Source organism: Rosa chinensis, chromosome 5 (genome assembly GCF_002994745.2).
Source record: "Rosa chinensis cultivar Old Blush chromosome 5, RchiOBHm-V2, whole genome shotgun sequence".
NCBI classification, from domain to species: Eukaryota; Viridiplantae; Streptophyta; class Magnoliopsida; order Rosales; family Rosaceae; genus Rosa; species Rosa chinensis.
In genome coordinates this window covers 83,716,399-83,736,231 of record NC_037092.1, presented here as the reverse complement: position 1 = coordinate 83,736,231, position 19,833 = coordinate 83,716,399, and the positions used below count along the sequence as shown (strand labels likewise).

General features: G+C 39.8%; 2 protein-coding genes across 6 annotated transcripts; both read right to left on the bottom strand.

Moving 5' to 3' along the window:
• LOC112164782 (pentatricopeptide repeat-containing protein At5g59600) lies at positions 1–2,837 on the bottom strand. Of its 5 annotated transcripts, XR_005799288.1 has the most exons (3): positions 800–2,837; positions 423–529; positions 4–284 (listed from the first exon to the last, which is right to left on the bottom strand). XR_005799288.1 is itself a non-coding variant. In XM_040505569.1 (2 exons), exon 1 carries the CDS (start codon positions 2,545–2,547, stop codon positions 955–957), a length of 1,593 nt encoding a protein of 530 aa, XP_040361503.1. In that variant the 5' UTR covers positions 2,548–2,837; the 3' UTR covers positions 2–529; positions 920–954. The 5 variants fall into 5 exon arrangements, 1 of the variants encoding a protein (XP_040361503.1); XR_005799289.1 differs by having other exon boundaries at positions 1–529; positions 769–2,837; XR_005799290.1 differs by having other exon boundaries at positions 2–529; positions 878–2,837.
• A 341-nt stretch (positions 2,838–3,178) lies between these two features.
• On the bottom strand, positions 3,179–6,204 carry LOC112164783 (G2/mitotic-specific cyclin S13-7). Its single transcript, XM_024301093.2, has 8 exons — positions 6,041–6,204; positions 5,120–5,301; positions 4,843–5,022; positions 4,617–4,745; positions 4,224–4,472; positions 3,975–4,136; positions 3,689–3,870; positions 3,179–3,581 (listed from the first exon to the last, which is right to left on the bottom strand). Exons 1-8 carry the CDS (start codon positions 6,075–6,077, stop codon positions 3,440–3,442), a joined length of 1,263 nt encoding a protein of 420 aa, XP_024156861.1. The 5' UTR covers positions 6,078–6,204; the 3' UTR covers positions 3,179–3,439.
• Between the last annotated feature and the right edge of the window lie 13,629 nt (positions 6,205–19,833).

Genomic DNA, 19,833 nt, shown 5'->3' with positions numbered 1-19,833 from the left:
ACTTTGAACAAAGTAGTAAATACTATTACTACAGGAAGACATGTAACTCCCAAGCTACATATTCAGCGTTCAAAGTAGACGATGCTAAGAAGATAGATCGACTAAAAGCCTAAGTGTTTCATAAGAAAGTGTGAAGTATGATCTATGAAGATAAGTTCAGCAGGCATACTTGGGCATACGAAGAAGTTGAGAACAGGTCATTTGCATCTGAACAAGTTTACTAATCACTAATTCCATGCTTCAAGTGTTTGTATGGACTTTCAGTGTTAGAGGGTTATGAATTTCTGAAGAAGGAGTAAGTTACACTTCAGCTCGAAAAGTGGATAATTACTATATGCTGCCAACTTGTTTTGAAACAATAGTGACTTGAAGCCTAAAAGGCTATAGTTCATAATTAAGGAAAGAAAGAAAGTAGTACCAACATTTGAAGCTGTTAACCTGCAGATCCAGTTGAAGTAGTATCTCAATCGGTTCAACCATCATCCCCAGCAGTACTATCTTCATCTCAGAGACTCCATCGTTCTGTTGTCTGCATACAAAGACGAAAGAGAACACAACATTCAGATGGGAATTTGGGGAGCATGAAAAAGAAAGGGTATCAATAGACTCAACCAATTAATTAATAAGAATTTAGATTATGAATCTCTAATATTTTTCTTCTGTAAAGTATATATGCATTTCAGAATCAGCACAGAAATATATACAACAGAAGTTTGCTATTCGTGGTCAAATATTTGATCTTTCCATTATATGACTAATATCTCATACTCTGTATTGAAAGCCGAATGGCTGGACATACACAAAAGTTAGGAATCTCAATTCAGCTGTACTGGAGATGTCTGGTGCAACCAGAAAAAGAAGCTGAAATTTACTGAACTGATTGTATCTTATTAACGGCAGACAAGGACATTTTGTTGACCTCTTTTCCAACTTCCACTGCAACAAACTTTCCATTTAATCGAGTGAACTAAATCCAGGTTTCTTAAGGACCTTCCTCTGCTTCATCACCTTCCTTACATACTCAACTTCTTCCCATTCTCCATCAGCAGCATAGATATTTGAGAGTGTTACAAAACCTCCAGGTCTCTTTAACTCCATTTTCAGAATATCCTGAGCCATCAATTTAGCAAGATCTCTTCTTCCATGGACTTTACACCCGTTCAGCAAAGCTCCAATAATGGATTCAGTGACTTCTAAAGGAATGGACTTCACAAACTCATAAGCTTCTACCATCTTCCCTGAACGGCACAAGAGATCGACGACACAACCATAATGTTCTTTACTTGCCTCAACTCCATGGCTCTCTTTCATGGACCTGAATATCTCTAAACCCTTTTCTACAGAACCACTATGGCTGCATGCAGAAAGTACACAACTCAAAGTCACTTCATTAGCCTGAACTCCTCCCTCTTGCATTCTTTCGAAAAGCTCTACCGCAGAATCAACCATACCGTGCTTACCATAACATCCAATCATTGCATTCCACGACGCAACATTGTATACAGGAGTCCAGTCAAATACACTTCGAGCATTTTTCACACTGCCACATTTCGAGTACATGTCAATAAGAGCACTAGCAACAAAGACATTTATGTCAAATCCCATCCTACATATCAATCCATGAATTTCTCTCCCTCTTTCAACTGAACCAAGCACTCCACAAGCTGGGAGCAATCCTGTGATAGTGACAAGGTTGGGCTTAATTCCAGACACTAACATAGCACTGAACAACTTAAGAGCTTCACCTGCCTCCTGGCTTTGGGAAAAACCTGAAATTATTGCATTCCATGTAACCAAATCAGGAACCAATCCTTCTTTAGTCATCCTAGATAGTAGCACATATGCTCGATTGCTATCTCCACTCCGAGCATACCCAGCTATCATTGCATTCCATGTGAAATCATTTGGTTCCAATCCATCCAACTTCATCCTCTCAAACAACATTGCCGCTTGATCAGTCCTTCCTACATTACAATACCCACAGATCATAGATGTCCAAGAAGCCACATCTCTTTCAAACATTCGATCAAAAACTCGATGACCATAACACAAGCTTCCACATTTGCAATACATATCCACCAATGCATTCCCCAAAGCAACATCCTTTTCAAACCCCATCTTATACACCACAGCATGAACTTCCTTTCCCTTATTCAAATCCATCAAACCAACACACACTTTAAGCATGACCGGAAAACTGAACTTATTGGCAACAATTCCCAACTCTCGCATCAAACAAAAGTACCCAATTGCTTGCTCAAACCACCCATTAAACGCCGAAGCAAACACCATCCAATTCAATGAAAACACATTTGGTTTGGGAATTTTATCGAACACCTTCCGTGCAGAACTCACGTCCCCACAACTTGCATACATCCCCACAAGCTTTGAGCTCAAAGATAACAAGTTCATGTCAACCCCAGATGATAACAACACTGCATGGACTTGCTTCCCTTGTCTCAGAGTCTTTGCTTTCAGGCAGTTTTGCAAGCAAAGAGCGAAATGGTCTGGGGAGAACTTGAACAATGAGAAAGATGGTGTTTTCATTGTTTGAGAATGTATAGATGACTCAAACCCATGAGTTTCTGTGGTCTCCTAGTGTATATAAGCTGTTGAAATATTTGCTTGAAAAGAATAAAGATTTGAAATTGGTATATCCAGCTCAAGTAAAAACTTGGGTTCTGTTTGTTTAGGGGGGAAATGGTCAAATCAGTGGGTAGAAAAAATAAATAAAAAGAGAAATACTTTTGGCCAATAAGAAAAAGATATTGTCTTTATTTCAAAAAAAAAAAAGAATGTTGTCTGTTTATACTTTGGGATTACTCAATGTCATTTGGCCCGGCCTAAATTTTAGAGTGATTAAGTGTTGAAGGGTTATGAGGCGAAGTATTTATAGAAATGTCTTGAAGAGTTTGTAAAAATAGCAAGATGATGGGAAGCATTAACTGATTAACCTTTTTACAAGATAATGGGAGGCATTAACATTAGAATTTTGCGATATCGTTCTAACTTGTTGTGCTTGCTAACATTAACATCTTGTGGTGTTCTAATTAAGTTATTCTCATTTTCATTTCATCTGATTGATCCTGATAAAACAAATAAAATTTGAATAACATACAAGCCTATTGATAGAACAACAATATAATATATGGAGGACAAGTAGAGATGAACAATCTATATTGCTGAGGAATGAGGCTAGGCAGCAAACAAGTGCATTCTATCAGTTTCCAAACCAAAATTCTTGTACACCCCAAAACACTATACAGTAAAACAGTGCATACTCTCACTTGCACCAATATAGACACTGAGAGACTAACTAGTATAGAATATAGGGTTTTCAAAATCTTCTTGACCCAATGTAAGAATTGAAAAACCACCACTAGCATATTCAGGTGGCTGTATTGTCTACAAAAGGTAAACCACTACCGGAAGAACATCTTCATGAAGAGGACTGAAAACTTCGGGCAGGAGTAAGACCAGCAACAGCACCATATTCAGGTTTTGAGTATTTCCGATAAACAGCTTTAAGATCACTTTCAGCAGCCTTCAAGTGAAAGCCAACCAAGACCTTGGCACATTCCCTGTTGTATGATCAAGCACGCTCAATTAGCAAACTGTCACAGTCAAGTATATAGACTGATATTCAAGTAGGTAACATGGTTTATACATTGTAGAAACGCGTCATTACCTCAACTGTTCTTCAGAGTAACCAGTGTGGTGCTTCAAAGTTTCAGTCCAGAAACTCTTCTTGTTGAGGGTACAGCGGGCAGCATAGACGGCTGCAGCAGCTATCATGGATGGGGAGTACCGTATGGTTGTTCGATAATCCAAGGCTCCAAGTTCAGCTAGAAAGAAAACCATATGCCTCATCTGCGTTACAAGGGTAAGAAAAGCATGTTAATATTCATCGCTTCACCTAAAAAACAGTTTAAAGTATGGTTTTACTTTCCAAAAAAACCATAGAAATTGAGTACCTCATCATCAGGTGAAATGGATGCTTTGATGTATCTAGCAAGAAAGACATAAGGTGTAGGAACTGTCAAATACCACCCCAACTTCTCCAGGATTGCTTTCTCCATTGCACGAATCTGACTGCCGGTATATGTATAGTCTGATAAGCACACAAAATCCTCAACCTGCATATTGGAACACATTTCAGATAAGTATGATGTTTGGCATCAGTGTCAATGATTTTTAATTTACAACTAGTGAAGAACCGGTACCTGTGGAGCCCAAACTTCCTCATACTTGGAGGCTATCACCATGGAACTAATGCCAACTAGCTGAAGTTCCCTCCTAGTTACCATCCTCCTTGAAAGGAATCGGTCAATTATATTCACAGTGAGGTAGAATGTTTCGGGCGTTAGTTCAAATTTCCTGTGAACATCTATCAGCCAGTCTACAAGGATAGACCTCATCTTCGAATTAAGATCTGGCTGTTTGTCCAAGTAATCTCCAACTCGGCTGCCATCCTGCAAATGTATATTTCATGTGTAAGAAAAGGTATAGAAGAAGCATAAAAGGGGAAATGCGGGTGTGTGTGTGTGTGTGGGGAAATGCGGGTGTGTGTGTGTGTGTGTGTGGGGGGGGGGGGGGAGGAGGGAAGAAGAGATTACCTCATCAAGTTTGTAGAACTTGTACAATTCATCAACGTACTCAACAACTGCCAGTTCATCATTGACATCAGCTGCGTCAAAATCCACAATCTGCTCTTTTGGCTTGTTGGTGACTCCACAAGCCATAGCCTGCAGTAAACAAAATTTCAATACCCAACAAATAAACAGAAGCAGTACTGTGAGAACATATGTGTACAATTCGATAAGGATCAACTTCTAAGCTCACCTTGCTTCGAGCTGTTAGAGTTGAAGTGAAAGCCTTGACTTCCTTCCTTGGACCTTGTACTGGCTTGCTTCTATTGACAGGCTTCTCCTTCTCTTCATCAGTTACCTTCTCAGTAACATTCTTTGTAGGGGCGCATTTTCTATTCTGAGCTGCCTTGTCTACAACACCGAGCACTTGGTTCTACAAATTTACAAAGTCCCAAATGCAGTTTCAGAATCAACTCCAAGTTTCAAAAACTAGAATTTCATGGGAAAAAGTAGTTGTCAAGGGCTATTACCACATTGTTCTTCTGTGCATTGTTTGCTAACAGTTCGGCATGAAATCTCCTTGTCATGGGGCGATTGTTCTGAACAGGGGGCTTCCCTTTGATTTCGACCTGACCTGCCTCAACATTGGTCCTGTCTCGAAGAGCTACTCGCTGGTTCCTTCTTGGTGCTTCTCCATGGACTTTACCATCCCCTTCAAAAAACACAAGCATCAGTAATACATTCAAATTCAACTTTTTGTAAAGAAATACATGAAGTCCTTCAAAATTTCAAACACAAGAAAGAACAAGAAATAGATGAAAGCAGACAAAACCTGGTTGGTGAGTAAACCCACAAAACAACCACAAATAGATATATAGAAAAAGGTAAACAGAAAAGAGTATAATCCAGAAACCCAAGATTCTAAATTTATGATAAGAAAAAGGCAGAGGTCCCAGAAACCCAAGAATCTAAACCCCACAAACCCAGAAACATTCAGATAGGAGTAAACCCAGAAACCCAAGATTCTGAATCTATGAAAACAAAAAGGCAGAGACCCAGGAACCCAAGAATCTAAACCCCACAAACCCAGAAACACAAAGATAAAATAACGAATTATAAAATCCAAAAAAACATTCTTGTGCTGATCTACATGAACAACCCTAAACATTCAATAATCAGGGAAGGAACGAGTACCCAATTCAAATCACAACACCCAAAACCAAATTTGAAATAAGCCCTATACAACAATCACATGTAGATACATATAATCCTAGATATATATAATCCTAAAACCCTAGAAGTAGATTACTCCAAAACCGATAGAAATGACAATTACCTGAAGAAACTCATACAAAACCCAAAATTGAACAACTTTTATTGCTTATCTAAACCAAAATCACAGAACCCAGAAAGAATTATGAAACTAAAACGAAGAACAAGTGCTTAGATACCTCTGGGTTGTGGAGGAAGGACTGCTCTGGTGTCCATGACCAAATCTTGATGAATGGGACCAGAAATCCTTCTGGGTTTTTGCCTTCAAGACCTTGGTAGTCCAAAGTTTCTTGCTTTCTCTCTCTTTCCTTTCTCTCTCTTTTCTTTCTCTGATTTGCTCTGTTTTTGTGTTTCAGGAGAATAATGGGAAAAAGAGGGAATATATTTGAAGTTAGTGAACCGACATTAGCCCCAACGGTCATCTTTTACTTTTCTTTTTATTTTTGGAAAATGAAAATTCATTTAAAAAAATTAAAAACTGTTAAAAAGTTGTGGTGTAATTGGATAAGATAAGGGTTTTTTTTTTTTTTTTTTTTGTGGGCTCTCCAGCTGGTATTATGGTATCTACAAAGAAAAATATAAAGTGTTTTGTGCCAATTCAAAATGGTAGAAAATAATTTAAAAAGACCAAAACCGTAGATTTGCTAAATCTTTCGTAGAAATGAGAAGATTTGCTATTATTTAAAAAAAAATGAGAAGATTTGCTACTCATAGAAAATTTTTTGGGGAAAAGATTTTGATCACTCTTTACATATTTTTGACTAATCAATACTAATGGCTTGGTAGGATAGTTTTTTTATTTTTGGTTGGAGTCAAAGGTTAAGAAAGGCAAAAAGCAATCTTAACCTTTGAAATTTATTGAAGAAGGAAAAAAATACAAGAGAAGGGGGACCAAAAAACCAAAACCTCCCATACAAAACGGAAACAAGGTATAGAAAAACCAAACTACTGAAAAAAGAAACTTCGACAATACCCAAATGGTCACTCTGAAAATGTTTATGAATGAAAAAAGGAGTTAGGTCCCACCAAATCAACTCACTAGAAGACGAACCATAATTCTCCAATGCATCTACAACTTGATTCCCTTCTCGAAAGATATGTGAATATCATAATTACATTTGAGAAATGCGGTATAAGCAATTGCCCCACTCAATATAAAGCTGCCAAGGCAAAAAACAGGGGACAACATGAAATTTAGAACTAGAGAAGAGTTAACCTCTAACCATATATGTTTCCAGTCCCTTACCCAAGCTAGCTCAATAGTCTTAATAACAGTCATTACCTCCGCTACTACTAAACTAGGAATGTTAAAATTAGAAGCAAATGCACCAAGGAATTCTCCTCTATAGTCATGAAAAATGGCTCCATACCATAACGGCCTGAGTCCTGCTTTCAAGCATCGTCAGTATTTAAGTTAAGGGAAAATCATCCAAACAGTATTTGAACTATTCCCGACTATTAATTTTCTTACCTTAGTTTTGGGAAATATCAAAATTGTATCTGAGGATTTAAGCCCGACCAAATATTCATACCTATGAACAGTAAAAACGTTAACCTTGTTAACTTTTCAAGGGTATTTCTATCCTTTTAGTATTCATCTTCTCCAAAGTTCTCTGACTTCTCTTTTATCTCTCTGCAACTTCACGCTTTATTCTCTGTTCGGGTTTCCTTTTCTACACCACCCTTGCATTTGGACCAAATTCTTATGTTGCAGCCTCCCCATTCTAGAAATCTCAACCATGAATTCTCTCAACCCCTGCTTTGAATCATGATTCACACATTTCACTGCTATCTCCGTCTTGTTCGATAAAATTCCTCTGTAAACCTTCCCAAATCCACTAGAACCCAAAAGGTGATCTTTCGAAGAGCCATCAGTACGTAGTCTCACTCAGCTCTTCATTCGAAAATTGATGCGGCCAATACTCCATCTCCCAATCCTCAATCTCATCATCTTCTTCATCCTCCAGCTTCTTCTTCCACTAATACTAGTAAACTCCATAAGCTAAAATCACCACAAACACAGTGCACCCAATTGTGATCCCAGCAATGGCTCCCTTAGACAAGGATATCAAAGAAGCTCAAGCTCGAAAACAAGCAAATTGGCCATATTGATCTCTTTAGCAACTCCATTGTGACTGAAATTCCAAGCCAAAACTCTCTACGCCTCAATCCACTCTGTTTTCGAAGCCAAAAACCCGACGAGCATCTCTGACGACATGTAGTTCACAATTATTGGGTCTTTAAAGCTCAGCGTAGGCAGAGAAGGTCGTGGTAGATTAACCATAGCCACAATGACGTTGATTTCGAGATTGTCACTGTCAAAGCTTGGACTGGAAGCAATTTGGGGAAGAACGGTGAAGACGAAGGAGGCTGAAAATAAAGTGAGGGAAGTGGAAGTGGAATTAGGTTTCATGGTGAGCTTGGTAGTGTGGAAGAAGTAGCCGAGGGAGTATTGAACAATGACCTTATAAATTTGACCCTCCTAAGAGAGATTTTTGGGTACGCCACTGGTGGTGCAGGCATAAATTGAAGTGATAACACAATTCACTGAATCAAACACAACTTGAAGAGAAGCTGCTGCTCTCTCTCCTAGATAACAGATGAACCCAGGGAACCATAGAAGACTCACATAAGATCCATAAGTTCGGCAAGTTGAACGATCATTAGTGCACACTGACACCATGCCCATGGAACGCCAAAAAAATGTATGGATGGAACTTAAAAAACAAAAGGCTCGACTATACATAACACTTTCGGATTGTGAGTCTGGATGAAATCCTGTAAAAAATTATGAATAGGGTTATTAGCAATGCCCCGAAGATTCCAATATAAAATCTTCTTTGGAGAACTTCTTTCGAATGACGGACATAAGCTAGTAGTAGATACTTGGTGCCATACATAACCACATAATATGTCTCATGTTCATCCTTAAGAATACATAGTTTCTATAGCTCCCTATAATCTTTATCAATTTTGGCCCCATTGGGGATTAGATGATACTAATCTAACCTCTCCTTAAGCTTAATTTTTTTGGATTTTGTCCATTTACCCCATGTCTAGAGATTTTTTTCTCACTTACCCCATTAAGTTTTTTTAATTCCCTCTTACCCAAAACAGTCTAAAGGGGTCTTCCCTAATACCTCATTAAGTTTTTTTTTTTGTTTTTCATTTTTTTTTAAATACCATTTTACCCTCACCTCTTTGACGGCATCTGGTCACCGGTCACCGGCCGCCGGATTCCGATCACCGGCTGCTATCCACCGGACTTTTCTAAAAACCTCTATTGCTCCCAATAGATGTCTATTGTCGCCCAATAGAGGGGCAATAGACGTCTATTGGCCTCTATTGGGGGGTCTATTGCCCCATAATAGACGTCTATTGCCCCCCAATAGACTTTTCGATTATCGAAATGGGAACTAATTTTTCTAAAGTTACACAAATAAAACTTTGATTAAAGAAAAAAAAAATATTATATCAATTCAAAACGTCTATTACCCCCCAGTAGACGTGTATTGCCTCCCAATAGACGTCTATTACCCCCGATAAAACTTTTTTTTTTCTTCTTCTTTTTTCTTTCCTTTTGGACCTTCTGGCCCCCATTTTACCAAAAAAGTAAAAAGGAAAAAAAAAAAAACAAGAGGGTTGCAGCTCAGTCCTAAAAAAATAAGTCAAGGTATGCACTATATGGAGGATGAGTAGGCTCCAATCTTCAAAGATTCTCTAATACTAGTTGTTGCAAGTCCATACAATAGATAATTAAACAAAAAGAAAAGGAGAGAAAAAAAAAAAAAAGCGCAGCCATTAGAAATCTGCCAAAAAAAAAAAATCAAACCAACCGGCGACCCTACTGGCTCCGATTGCAGCTGGAGAGTGAGGCGAGTGAGGCCAGCAACTCACCAGCTCTAGAAACTCCCGCTTCTCCTTGCCTCTTTAGTGGTGGCGCTCATCTGCTTCATAACCTGGCCAATCTTGGCCTTAACGGGGCAGCCGGAGATTGAGGCGAGAAGCTGAATGAGGTCGTCTGAGATTTTACGGGGGTGGGAAATGGCGTTCGTTGAGGAGGCGGAGATCCGGTGGGGAGACCACTTCGCCAAAACCGACTTTGCCAGAACACCAGGGCCACGGCTTCTCCTACGGCCTCGTTGCTCGCATCCCCGACATCAACCTCGTCGTCAACGACTGGGCTCCATTCTGAAGCTCGAAGGCCCCTGGCAGGTCTCTTCTGCGACATCGACCCCGGCGTGGACAAAGACGGGAGAGAGAGGGGGAAGTGTGTGAGAGAGAGAGAGAGAGAGAGAGAGAGAGAGAGAGAGAGAGAGAGAGAGAGAGAGAGAGAGAGAGAGAGAGAGAGAGAGAGAGAGAGAGAGAGAGAGAGAGAGAGAGAGACATTAGTTGTAAATCTTTAATTGGATTGAGGGCAAAATGATAATTTTATGTGAAATTGTGTATGTGGGAATAAAAGACTGTTGTTGGGATAAGTGAGAAAAGTTTGACTCATTTTGGGGCTTTTGGTCAAGGACCCTAATTTTTTAACCAATAAAAAAATCTTTGATATATGAAGTCAGGAAAAATTCTTTAAACTCAGATTGATATTTTTTCACACTTAAATCCATATAGGTGTAATCTTCACCTAGATGAAGGACGTCCTAAACATCTTCTACTTTCCCAAAGTCTACAAGGGCCACAACTAGGTTGCTACCATCAAGTTGCGGTATTGGCGAACAGATGCAAAATTTGATTCTACGTATCACCCTCCTCAATCAGCATTCAAAAAACTAGCGGTCTTGTATCTGCTTGTCATGGAAAAATATTGAAAATCATCCGCAAATCCATCAACAGGCTTGCAATGTGACTCATTACATGGTTTATTTGTTTGTAGATGAATTACGGAGATGAGGCCTCCAGACATCTCATTTTACAACAAGCGCATACCATAGCCCTCTTCACTAGTGCTCTTTGATCCAAAGAAGCATTTTTGACATCTGTAATGACAATATCTACGCCTTTCTAGCCAGAGCCTGTTGTAAAATGATTATCCGGTAGTTTGAAAAATAGGCATGTTTTCTTCATCTCTAATTTTTTTTGTGTCGTAGTCGATCAAAAATCTATGCATACATAGTGTCCCATTTTTCAAAAGTCAACTAATAGAAATATGCGTGCTAGCTCCCTTCACTTTCTGGATGAATGTCATACCTTGATAAAATAACTATAGCAAAAGTCACTTTCTTCTTGTTTGAGCTTGCTAGGAAGATGGGTCATAAAATCCTTGACAATTTGGACATCCCCAGTAAAAGTCGCACAAGTTTGATCACCAAATACCTCATATTTCTTCAAATGTTCACCCGTAGTATTTTTTTTTTTGAACCATCTACAAGCGTCTCCCGTGACTTCACCTCGACAACAAAACTATTATTTTTATAGGAAAACATTAATGTCATCTCTTTTGTCCGTACTTGAAAGTCAAAAACCTCCTCAGCTATATGACAACTGCTTCCAAATGACCTCTAGAATCATGAAGATGTAATTTGGCCATAAAACCATGGTCACATGCCTGAATAGTTATAGATTGTTGGAAATAGAAACGGATTCACTTGTTGTGGTCGAGTTACTTTTCTCTCTGAAAAATCATTTTCATTCTCCTTATAGTCTTGTGGCAAACTGTCGAGCTTTTGAGTAGGATTGGAATGCGTTCCTTATCCAAATATACATAGAATGTAATCTAGCTATTGATTTGTTAGCAAATATTGGTCATGGTTACGAGCCTGGTTGTAGATTCTTTAGTTCTCTCCCTGCTGATTTCGTTCCTCTTCTGGAAGCTGATTTATTAGGTTTATTGTTGTAGAGGATTGGAAAAATTGTATTGTGTTGTATTCATCTCACCATGAGGTTTATATAGGGTTACATCATGTATACAAAATGCAATACATAATAGCTATACTAATAACTCGCACATTACGAGTCTGTCAATCACATACATTACGAGTCCGTCAATCGCATACATTACGAGTCTGTCAATCGCACATTACAAGTATGTCAATCACATACATTAAACAATACCTATTGCATGAATTGTCATTATCATTTACAACACTCCCCCTTGGATATTCTATGTCAATAGTGTTGCCTCTGCTATGCGCTTCTAAGTTGCATCGTCAAAAACTTTGCCAAGTAATAAAAACCCTGTGGGAAAAAAACAACCTTGGTCGAAGGAGAAAAAGAGCACAACGCGCGTGAATGTGGAGTAGTCGACATCCTTCAATATTCCCCCTTGTGCCGCTCAAACTCGGTGATGACGCTTTGATCATTGCCTCACTAAAAACCTTGCCAGGTAACAAAAACCCTATAGGACAAAAATAACCCTGGTCGAAGGGCAAAAAGAGCACAACACATCCTTCACTCTTTGAGATCGAACATGTAGACATCATACCTCCCCCTGATGTCAAGGTCTCCCCCTGATTTCTACAATTATGGGAGTTCAGATAACTTTCTTAATCCGATGCTCTTCACATGTTTCTCGAAGGTGGATTTAGGTAACGACTTGGTAAACAAGTCCGCTACATTATCCTCTGAACGGATTTGATTCACTTCAATATTTAGAAGTGTTTGTTGTTGCTGATTGTAAAAGAATTTAGGCGATATATGCTTGGTGTTGTCGCCCTTGATGAAACCTAACTTCATTTGCTCAATACAAGCTGCATTATCTTTATAAATGCATGTAGGTTCATTTTTGGTAGACTTCAAACCACAAGTTCCTCGAATGTGTCTAACTACAGACCTTAGCCATATGCATTCTCGCATGGCTTCATGTAGAGCGATAATCTTTGCATGATTTGAGGAAGTAGCAACAAGGGTCTGCTTTGTAGACCTCCAAGATATCACAGTGCTTCCCATGGTAAAGACATAACCCGTTTGGGAGCGACCTTTGTGAGGGTCAGAGAGATACCCTGCATCAGCAAAACCCATCAAGACATCGTTGTCATTTTGATGGAAGGGAGGAGGAGCACGGAAGGTGGTGTTTTTCCTTGTGGAGTCTGATCCCACACTTCCGTTATTTATTTTCTCTCTATAGGGATAGAATAAGCCCATATCAATCTTACCTCTCAAGTATCGAAAAATTGTCTTTATGCTAATCTAATGGCGGCGTGTTAGCGCAGAACTGTGTCGAGCTAACAAGTTCAATGCGAATGAGATGTCCAGTCTTGTGCATTGAGCTAAGTACAATAATGCGCCTATTGCACTTAGATAGGGCACTTCAGCCTCTAATAAGTCTTCGTCCTCATCCTTTGGACGAAACGGATCTTTTTCAAGCTCAAGACTACTACTGATCATGGGAGTACTCACAGGCTTTGCTTTATCTTCATTAAAGTGCCTTAATAATTTTTGAGTATATGCTGACTGATGGATCATAATCCCATCACTACGGTGCTCGAGTTCTAGTCCGAGGCAAAACAGTGTTTTCCCAAGATCTTTCATCTCAAATTCAGATTTCAAGTACTTAGCAGTTTCCTTTAACTCATCTAGAGTTCCAATTAGGTTCATGTCATCGACATAAACTGCTACAATTGCAAATCTGGAACTTGTCCTCTTTATAAACACTCATGGGCATATTTCATTGTTGACATATTCCTTCCCAATCAAGTAGTCACTTAGACGGTTATACCACATCCGTCTGAATTGTTTCAATTCATATAGTGAGCGTCTCAATCTTATTGAAAACGTGCTCTGTGGTTTAGAGCCACTTGACTTGGATAATTGAAGTCCATTTGGAACCTTCATATATATCTCTGAATCTAGATCCCCATACAGATATTTTGTAACCACATCCATAAGCTGCATATCAAGTTTTTTGGAAACTACCAAACTGACAAGGTAGCGGAACATTATAACATCCATTACGGGAGAATATGTCTCCTCGTAGTCGATTCCAGGGCGTTGTGAGAAACCTAGCGCCACAAGGTGGACTTTGTATCTAACAACCTCATTTTTCTCATTACGCTTTCTAACAAAGACCCATTTATGGCCAACAGGCTTTATACTTTAGGGTGTCAGCGTTATAGGCCCAAATACCTGTCTCTTTGTTAGTGAATCCAATTCAACCTGGATCGCATCTTTCCATTTAGACCAGTATGCTCTTTGTTGACATTCTTCAACAGAGTGAGGTTCGATATCATCATGTTCTATAATTCCTTGAGCAATAGAACATGCAAACACATCATCAAGGATAATAGAATCTCAATTCAACGTCTCATGTACACTAGTGTAATTCATGGAGATCTCCCTATTCCCTGGAATTGGTTCTAACATTGGAGCGTCCCCCAATGATGTCTCTTGGACATAACCATAATCCGGAATATCTTCATGAGACGGGTTATTTATGTCGATGATTAATGGATCTTTCTGTGCCAAACTCACTTTCTTTCTTGGGCGAGAATCCATCAAACCTTTGGGCCTCCCACGTTTCCTTGCTAGGAGCCCGGCCTGAGCCACATTGCCATCACTATTAGTGGTGGCAGCGCCATGCCCAATACCCCTAGGGGTGGCGCCATGTCCATGATTTTTAGGGACATCAATCCTTGCAGATACGTTTGCAGCAGGTATATGTGATCTTGTCACTTTAGCGATATCAGAAAACGCATCAGGCATAAAGTCTGCTACATTCTGAAGATCGAGAATTCTCCGCACTTCAATTTCGGATTGTGCGGTTCGGGGATCAAAATGAGACAAAGTGGGGAGAGACCACGACAATTCCTATCGTTCCTGTTGAACATTAGTGTTCCTATCTCCCCCTAACGACGGGAAGACTGTCTCATCAAAGTGACAATCCACAAATCTAGCGGTAAATAGATCGTTTGTCAAGGGTTCTAAGTAGCAGATAATGGTTGGAGAGTCATATCCAACATAAATGCCTAATATATCGCCTTTGAGGACCCATTTTGGTGCACTGTGGCGGCGCAATTGGCATATAAACTGTACACCCAAATATGCGTAAGTGTGAGAAATCAGGCTCATATCCAGTAACCATCTGGGACGCAGTAAAGGGTTGAGTTGCAGTAGGCCTCAGATGAATGAGCACAGCTGCATGCAATATTGCATAGCCCCAAGCAGAAACAGGGAGATTGGTGCGCATAACCAATGCTCTAGCGACCATTTGAGTCTTTTAATGGCAGCTTCTGCGAGACCATTTTGGGTGTGAACATGAGGAACAAGGTGTTCAACCTCAATCCCAATGGACATGCAATAGTCATCAAACATTTTTTATGTAAACTCTCCAGCATTGTCAAGACGAATTGATTTAATGGGATAATCAGGGTGGTGAGTCCTTAATTTAATGATTTGTGCTAGGAGTTTAGCAAATGCATCATTTCTTGTGGACAATAGCATGACATGTGACCATCGTGTCGATGCATCAACCAATACCATAAAATATCTAAATGGTCCGCAAGTTGGTTGAATAGGTCCACAAATATCACCTTGGATTCTTTGTAAGAATTAAATATTTTCCTTAGTGTCCTTTGCATAGGATGGTCTCGATCCTAATTTTGCTAAAGAACAGGCTTTGCAAAATGAAAGATGGGCTTTAGAAGCAATCAGGGAAGTATCCGGTTGAGCCACGAAGTCACAATTGACTTTAGAAGTAGAAAAAGGAACCAAGGAGGTATTGGTGGCGTCAATACCACTTTTGGATGGCAGGGGGTAGGCGGCGCCAGCCCTACCTTGGATCGAATTTTAGTTATGACTTTTTTTCATTTTGAAAAATGGATGTCCGTGTGAAGTCTTTAATATACAGATCATCATATCACGACCTGGGTGTCCCAAACGGTCATGCCAAAGCCTATATGTGTCAGAATCCCATAAGTTATCTCTCATGACATGGTTGGATTCAATCATTCGAATAGTGGTTGCATACAACCCACTACAACCCACTAGAGCGACACATAAGTTTCTCTAATACTCGTTTATGTCCATAGTCATTAGAGGTGATGCAAAGGAACTCTTGTCCATTCTCACAATGTGTTTCCACATGAAAACCATTGGCTCTTATATCTTTAAAACTCAATAGGGTTGTTCTAGCCCTAGGAGCATATAGAGCTTCGGTGACATTAATACTTGTGCCATTTGGCAACATAAATTGAGCTGGTCCTCGACCATGAATCAATTGTGATGGTCCAGCCATCGTAGGCACAGAAGATCAACTTGGCGTCATCCATAGAAATAGTTGTCTATGTCGCAATATAGTATGTGTGGTGCCACTATCAACAAGGCATTCCAACTCTCCAGGAAACATACTGAAAAATAATAAAGTTCGGATTTAAAACATGTCCATGACATCGAATAATAATACGATACTTTATTAATAAAGATAGCCAATGATTACATCAAAGGTCCCAAAGAGTCTAATCCAAAATAAAGAAAATCAAACTTGGACAAATTGTAGTCACTCAGTCTGTTTGGTAACTCCAATCAAATATGACCAGGAAAGTAGAGAGATGTTGGCTTTCTTAAGTACCATTAATCTCAATGACTTTCCTAGACATCATATTTCATTGGGTGCGCCACATGAGAAAGAATTAATACAATTTTCACTTATTGACTAAGGCATATTGCCATTACAAAAATTCTTGGAAAATAAGAGGACTTTTCTAATCAAAGTCTGCAGCATCCTTGTGCACTTCATCTTCAGCTTTGAAATCCTCTATGGTGAGATTGACATCTCCACCATCTTCTTCTTCTTCTGCAAGGTACACTTCTTGCTCCCTCAGGTCCCTGTATGCACTGTATCTTGAAGCTAGTTGCTCGCTTGCCTTGCATTGCTTGAACCAATGCTCACTTGATCCACATCGATAACACATGTCAGTGTGGTTGCCTCCCTTTAATTGCGGTGCACGTTGTGGGTGTTCCCTAGGAGGGTTGGCGCCACCACCACGACCCATAGCGCCCCCACCACGACCCATGGCGCCACCACCACGATCCATAGCACCCCCACCACGACCCATGGCGCCCCTACCACAAGCCATGAGGCAACCACCACGACCAGGGATACCACGACCACCTCTCTCACGTGTGGCATTGCCACCACGTGTATCCGCACCAAACTTGCGGTTTCCATCCTTGTTAGGGCGGTTATATGGACCCATACGTCCCTCATATCCCTTATTCTTAGGGTTCCGCTCCTTGCGCCCTCTTTTGGGTGCATTATAATTCACCTCATGAACGCTCTTAGTTCCAATAGGCCTTGAATTATAATTCCTCACGAGTATGTTATCATGTTTCTCAGCTACATATATGATATTGATAAGCTGATGAAACCTCGTGATCCGTCCAGCATTGACTTCAGTGCGGTATTGCTTTGATACCACAATGGCTGAAACAGGGAAGGTGGAGAGAGTTTTCTCAATCAGCTCTTGCTCTATGACAGGTTGTTTACAAAACCTCAACATGGATTGTAGATGAAGAGCTTCTGAATTATATTCAGCAACAGACTTGAAATCAGCACAGCGCAGATTGTTCCATTGAACCTTCAAGTCAGGGAGGAAGGAATCTTGGACATTGCCAAAGCGCTCCTCTAGCGCTACCCATAGCTCTCTTGCATCCTTGATCGACATATACTCCAATCTGAGTGCCTTGTCCGTATGGCGTCGCATCAAGATAACTACTTGAGGATGCTTTGTAGGTGTTCGCATGAACACACGATCCAGGTTAGGTGCCTAGATTATGGGTAATATTCCCTTTGAAGTGAGGTGGTTCTCAACATCGGTTACCCAACTGTGGTAATCCAAGCCTGTTGAGTCAAGCATGGGAAAGTCGAGTCTAAGTTCATTCGACATCCTGAAAATAAAAAGAGAAGATATATTAGTTTCGGAGCTAAACTTCCACGAAAACTAAAATAATAAGATTTCCGAGCTATGCTACCAAGAAAACAATTTCCAAGAATCTCTTTTAGATTAGACCAAACAATAATGTTTTAATATAGGAACAATAATGTTTTAATATAGTCACAATTTGATGCTTACGGACACTCTTAGTCCGAGCATTATGAACGCTCTTAGGTTATACGAATACTCTTAGTTCTTTAAGCGTGAATCCCCACAATTCCGCTTTATTAAATAATCGAACCCGTGTTCGTATATTGAAAATCCTGCAGAAAATAAAGGAATTTAAAAGACAAGAAAGCAGGAACTTTAATCTTTAAAACTTGTTGAAATTCAGAGCAAATTCGCTTCTGAATAGCTCCCACTTCAAATGGTGTATAGATCTCAAAACGACTCCAATAGGGCTGAAATTTGGAGGTCAGATACAAGAAGAGAGATGAACAACTTTGACGAAGGAAGGATTTTGATCTGAGGTCCCGATCAAGACGTTTCGGGGCGTGTAAACAGGCTGATTTGCACAAGAACGAGCGTGCTGCTGTGTTGCAGGGGCAGCAGGAGTGCGACGCTGTTGCAGGGGCAGTAGGAGGCACACAGGTGCTCAAGGGCTGCAGGAGCAGCGCACAGTATGGCTAGCAAGGGCTAGGAGCTTGCGGCAGTTTTTGGTGAAAGAAATTTCGGGTGTTAGGGTTTTTTTTTCTGGCTAGGGCTTGGGTTAGAGTATAGTGCCAATAATGTGTTGTAGAGAATTGGAAAAATTTTATTGTGTTGTATTCATCTCACCATAAGGTTTATATAGGGTTACATCATGTATACAAAATGCAATACATAATAGATATACTAATCACTCGCATATTACGAGTCTGTCAATCGCATACATTACGAGTCTGTCAATCGTACATTACAAGTATGTCAATCGCATACATTAAGCAATACCTATTGCATGAATAGTCATTATCATTTACAACATTTATGAGTTTTTTTTTTTTTTTTTTTGAAAACGGGCTTGGGTCTCCCGCTAGGTTGGAGTAGTGGTCCTCCACCCTACATTATTATTAATAAGAGTTTGAGAGTACAACTAGGGGACATAGAGCCTATACCTCATGAGAATATACACAAATCCTCAATAAGTACATCCTGAATAATATCAGGAGTGTCCTCAACCCAATAATCATCCATCTTGGATATTCTAGCAAGGTGTGCAAGTCTATTTGCAACACCATTTGCTTCACGAAAGACATATCTAAGGGAAAGAAAACTGAAACTTTGTAAATTAATAAGACTTACAATCATTCAATATAGCACCGACCTCAGACAAGTCTTCCCCTTCTTTTGCCAGGGCAGTCATCACTATAGCACTATCACTCTCTAATTCCACCTCACTCCATTGTTCATGAATGGCTATAAGAATACTAGCCCGCAATGCTTCAGCCTCCATATGCAAAGCTGACCGTGCACATGGTATGTGTCTTGCCAAGGCTGCAGCACAACGACCTTCCTCATCTCTAGCAATAACTCCCACTCCTCCATGGCCGCTAGTAGCACAGTAGGCACTGTCAACATTGATTTTCAGTCTTCCACTCAGAGGACAGCTCTACTTAGCTTCAGTCTTCCACTCGGAGGCTTAGGTTTATGAGTTTATCTAAGCCAAAATTAGTTGTAAATTGTGATTTACGTTTCTTGTCCCTTGCCTTCAGTACAAAAAAAAAAAAAAAAAAGGAAGAAAAAAAGAAGAAACTATAAAGGTTGGTAGGCGTGGAATTAAAAAAAGTTATTTTCTATGAAATCAAAATTTTCAACATCTAGTATGAAATCGTCAAGACACGTGAAAATTACTGGCCTACCATCATATATAAATAATGGAGGATTTGCCATAGAAAATGATTTGGGTTGTGACATACACAAAAAGATTTAACTAATACTGTGGAGGTTACGAGTTTAAATCTCAGTAATGTTAGAGATGAGTAGGGTAAGGTGGAAAAAAAAAGAGGAAGGTACTTTCAACTTTCAAACTTTCTCTATTTCCAGATCAAATTGTATTGTGGACAGTGGAGTCCTTCTCTCATCAAAATGGCAATAAAACCTTTGATTCCAGTCGTCGAAGT

Excerpts from the sequence above, each read along its gene's own strand:
- LOC112164782 (XM_040505569.1), bottom strand. The coding sequence starts at position 2,547 with ATGAAAACACCATCTTTCTCATTGTTCAAGTTCTCCCCAGACCATTTC.
- LOC112164783 (XM_024301093.2), bottom strand. The coding sequence starts at position 6,077 with ATGGACACCAGAGCAGTCCTTCCTCCACAACCCAGAG. Across the intron at positions 5,302-6,040 it reads CCTTCCTCCACAACCCAGAG|GGGATGGTAAAGTCCATGGA; the intron begins GTATCTAAGCAC and ends TGTTTTTTGAAG. Across the intron at positions 4,137-4,223 it reads AGGAAGTTTGGGCTCCACAG|GTTGAGGATTTTGTGTGCTT; the intron begins GTACCGGTTCTT and ends TCCAATATGCAG.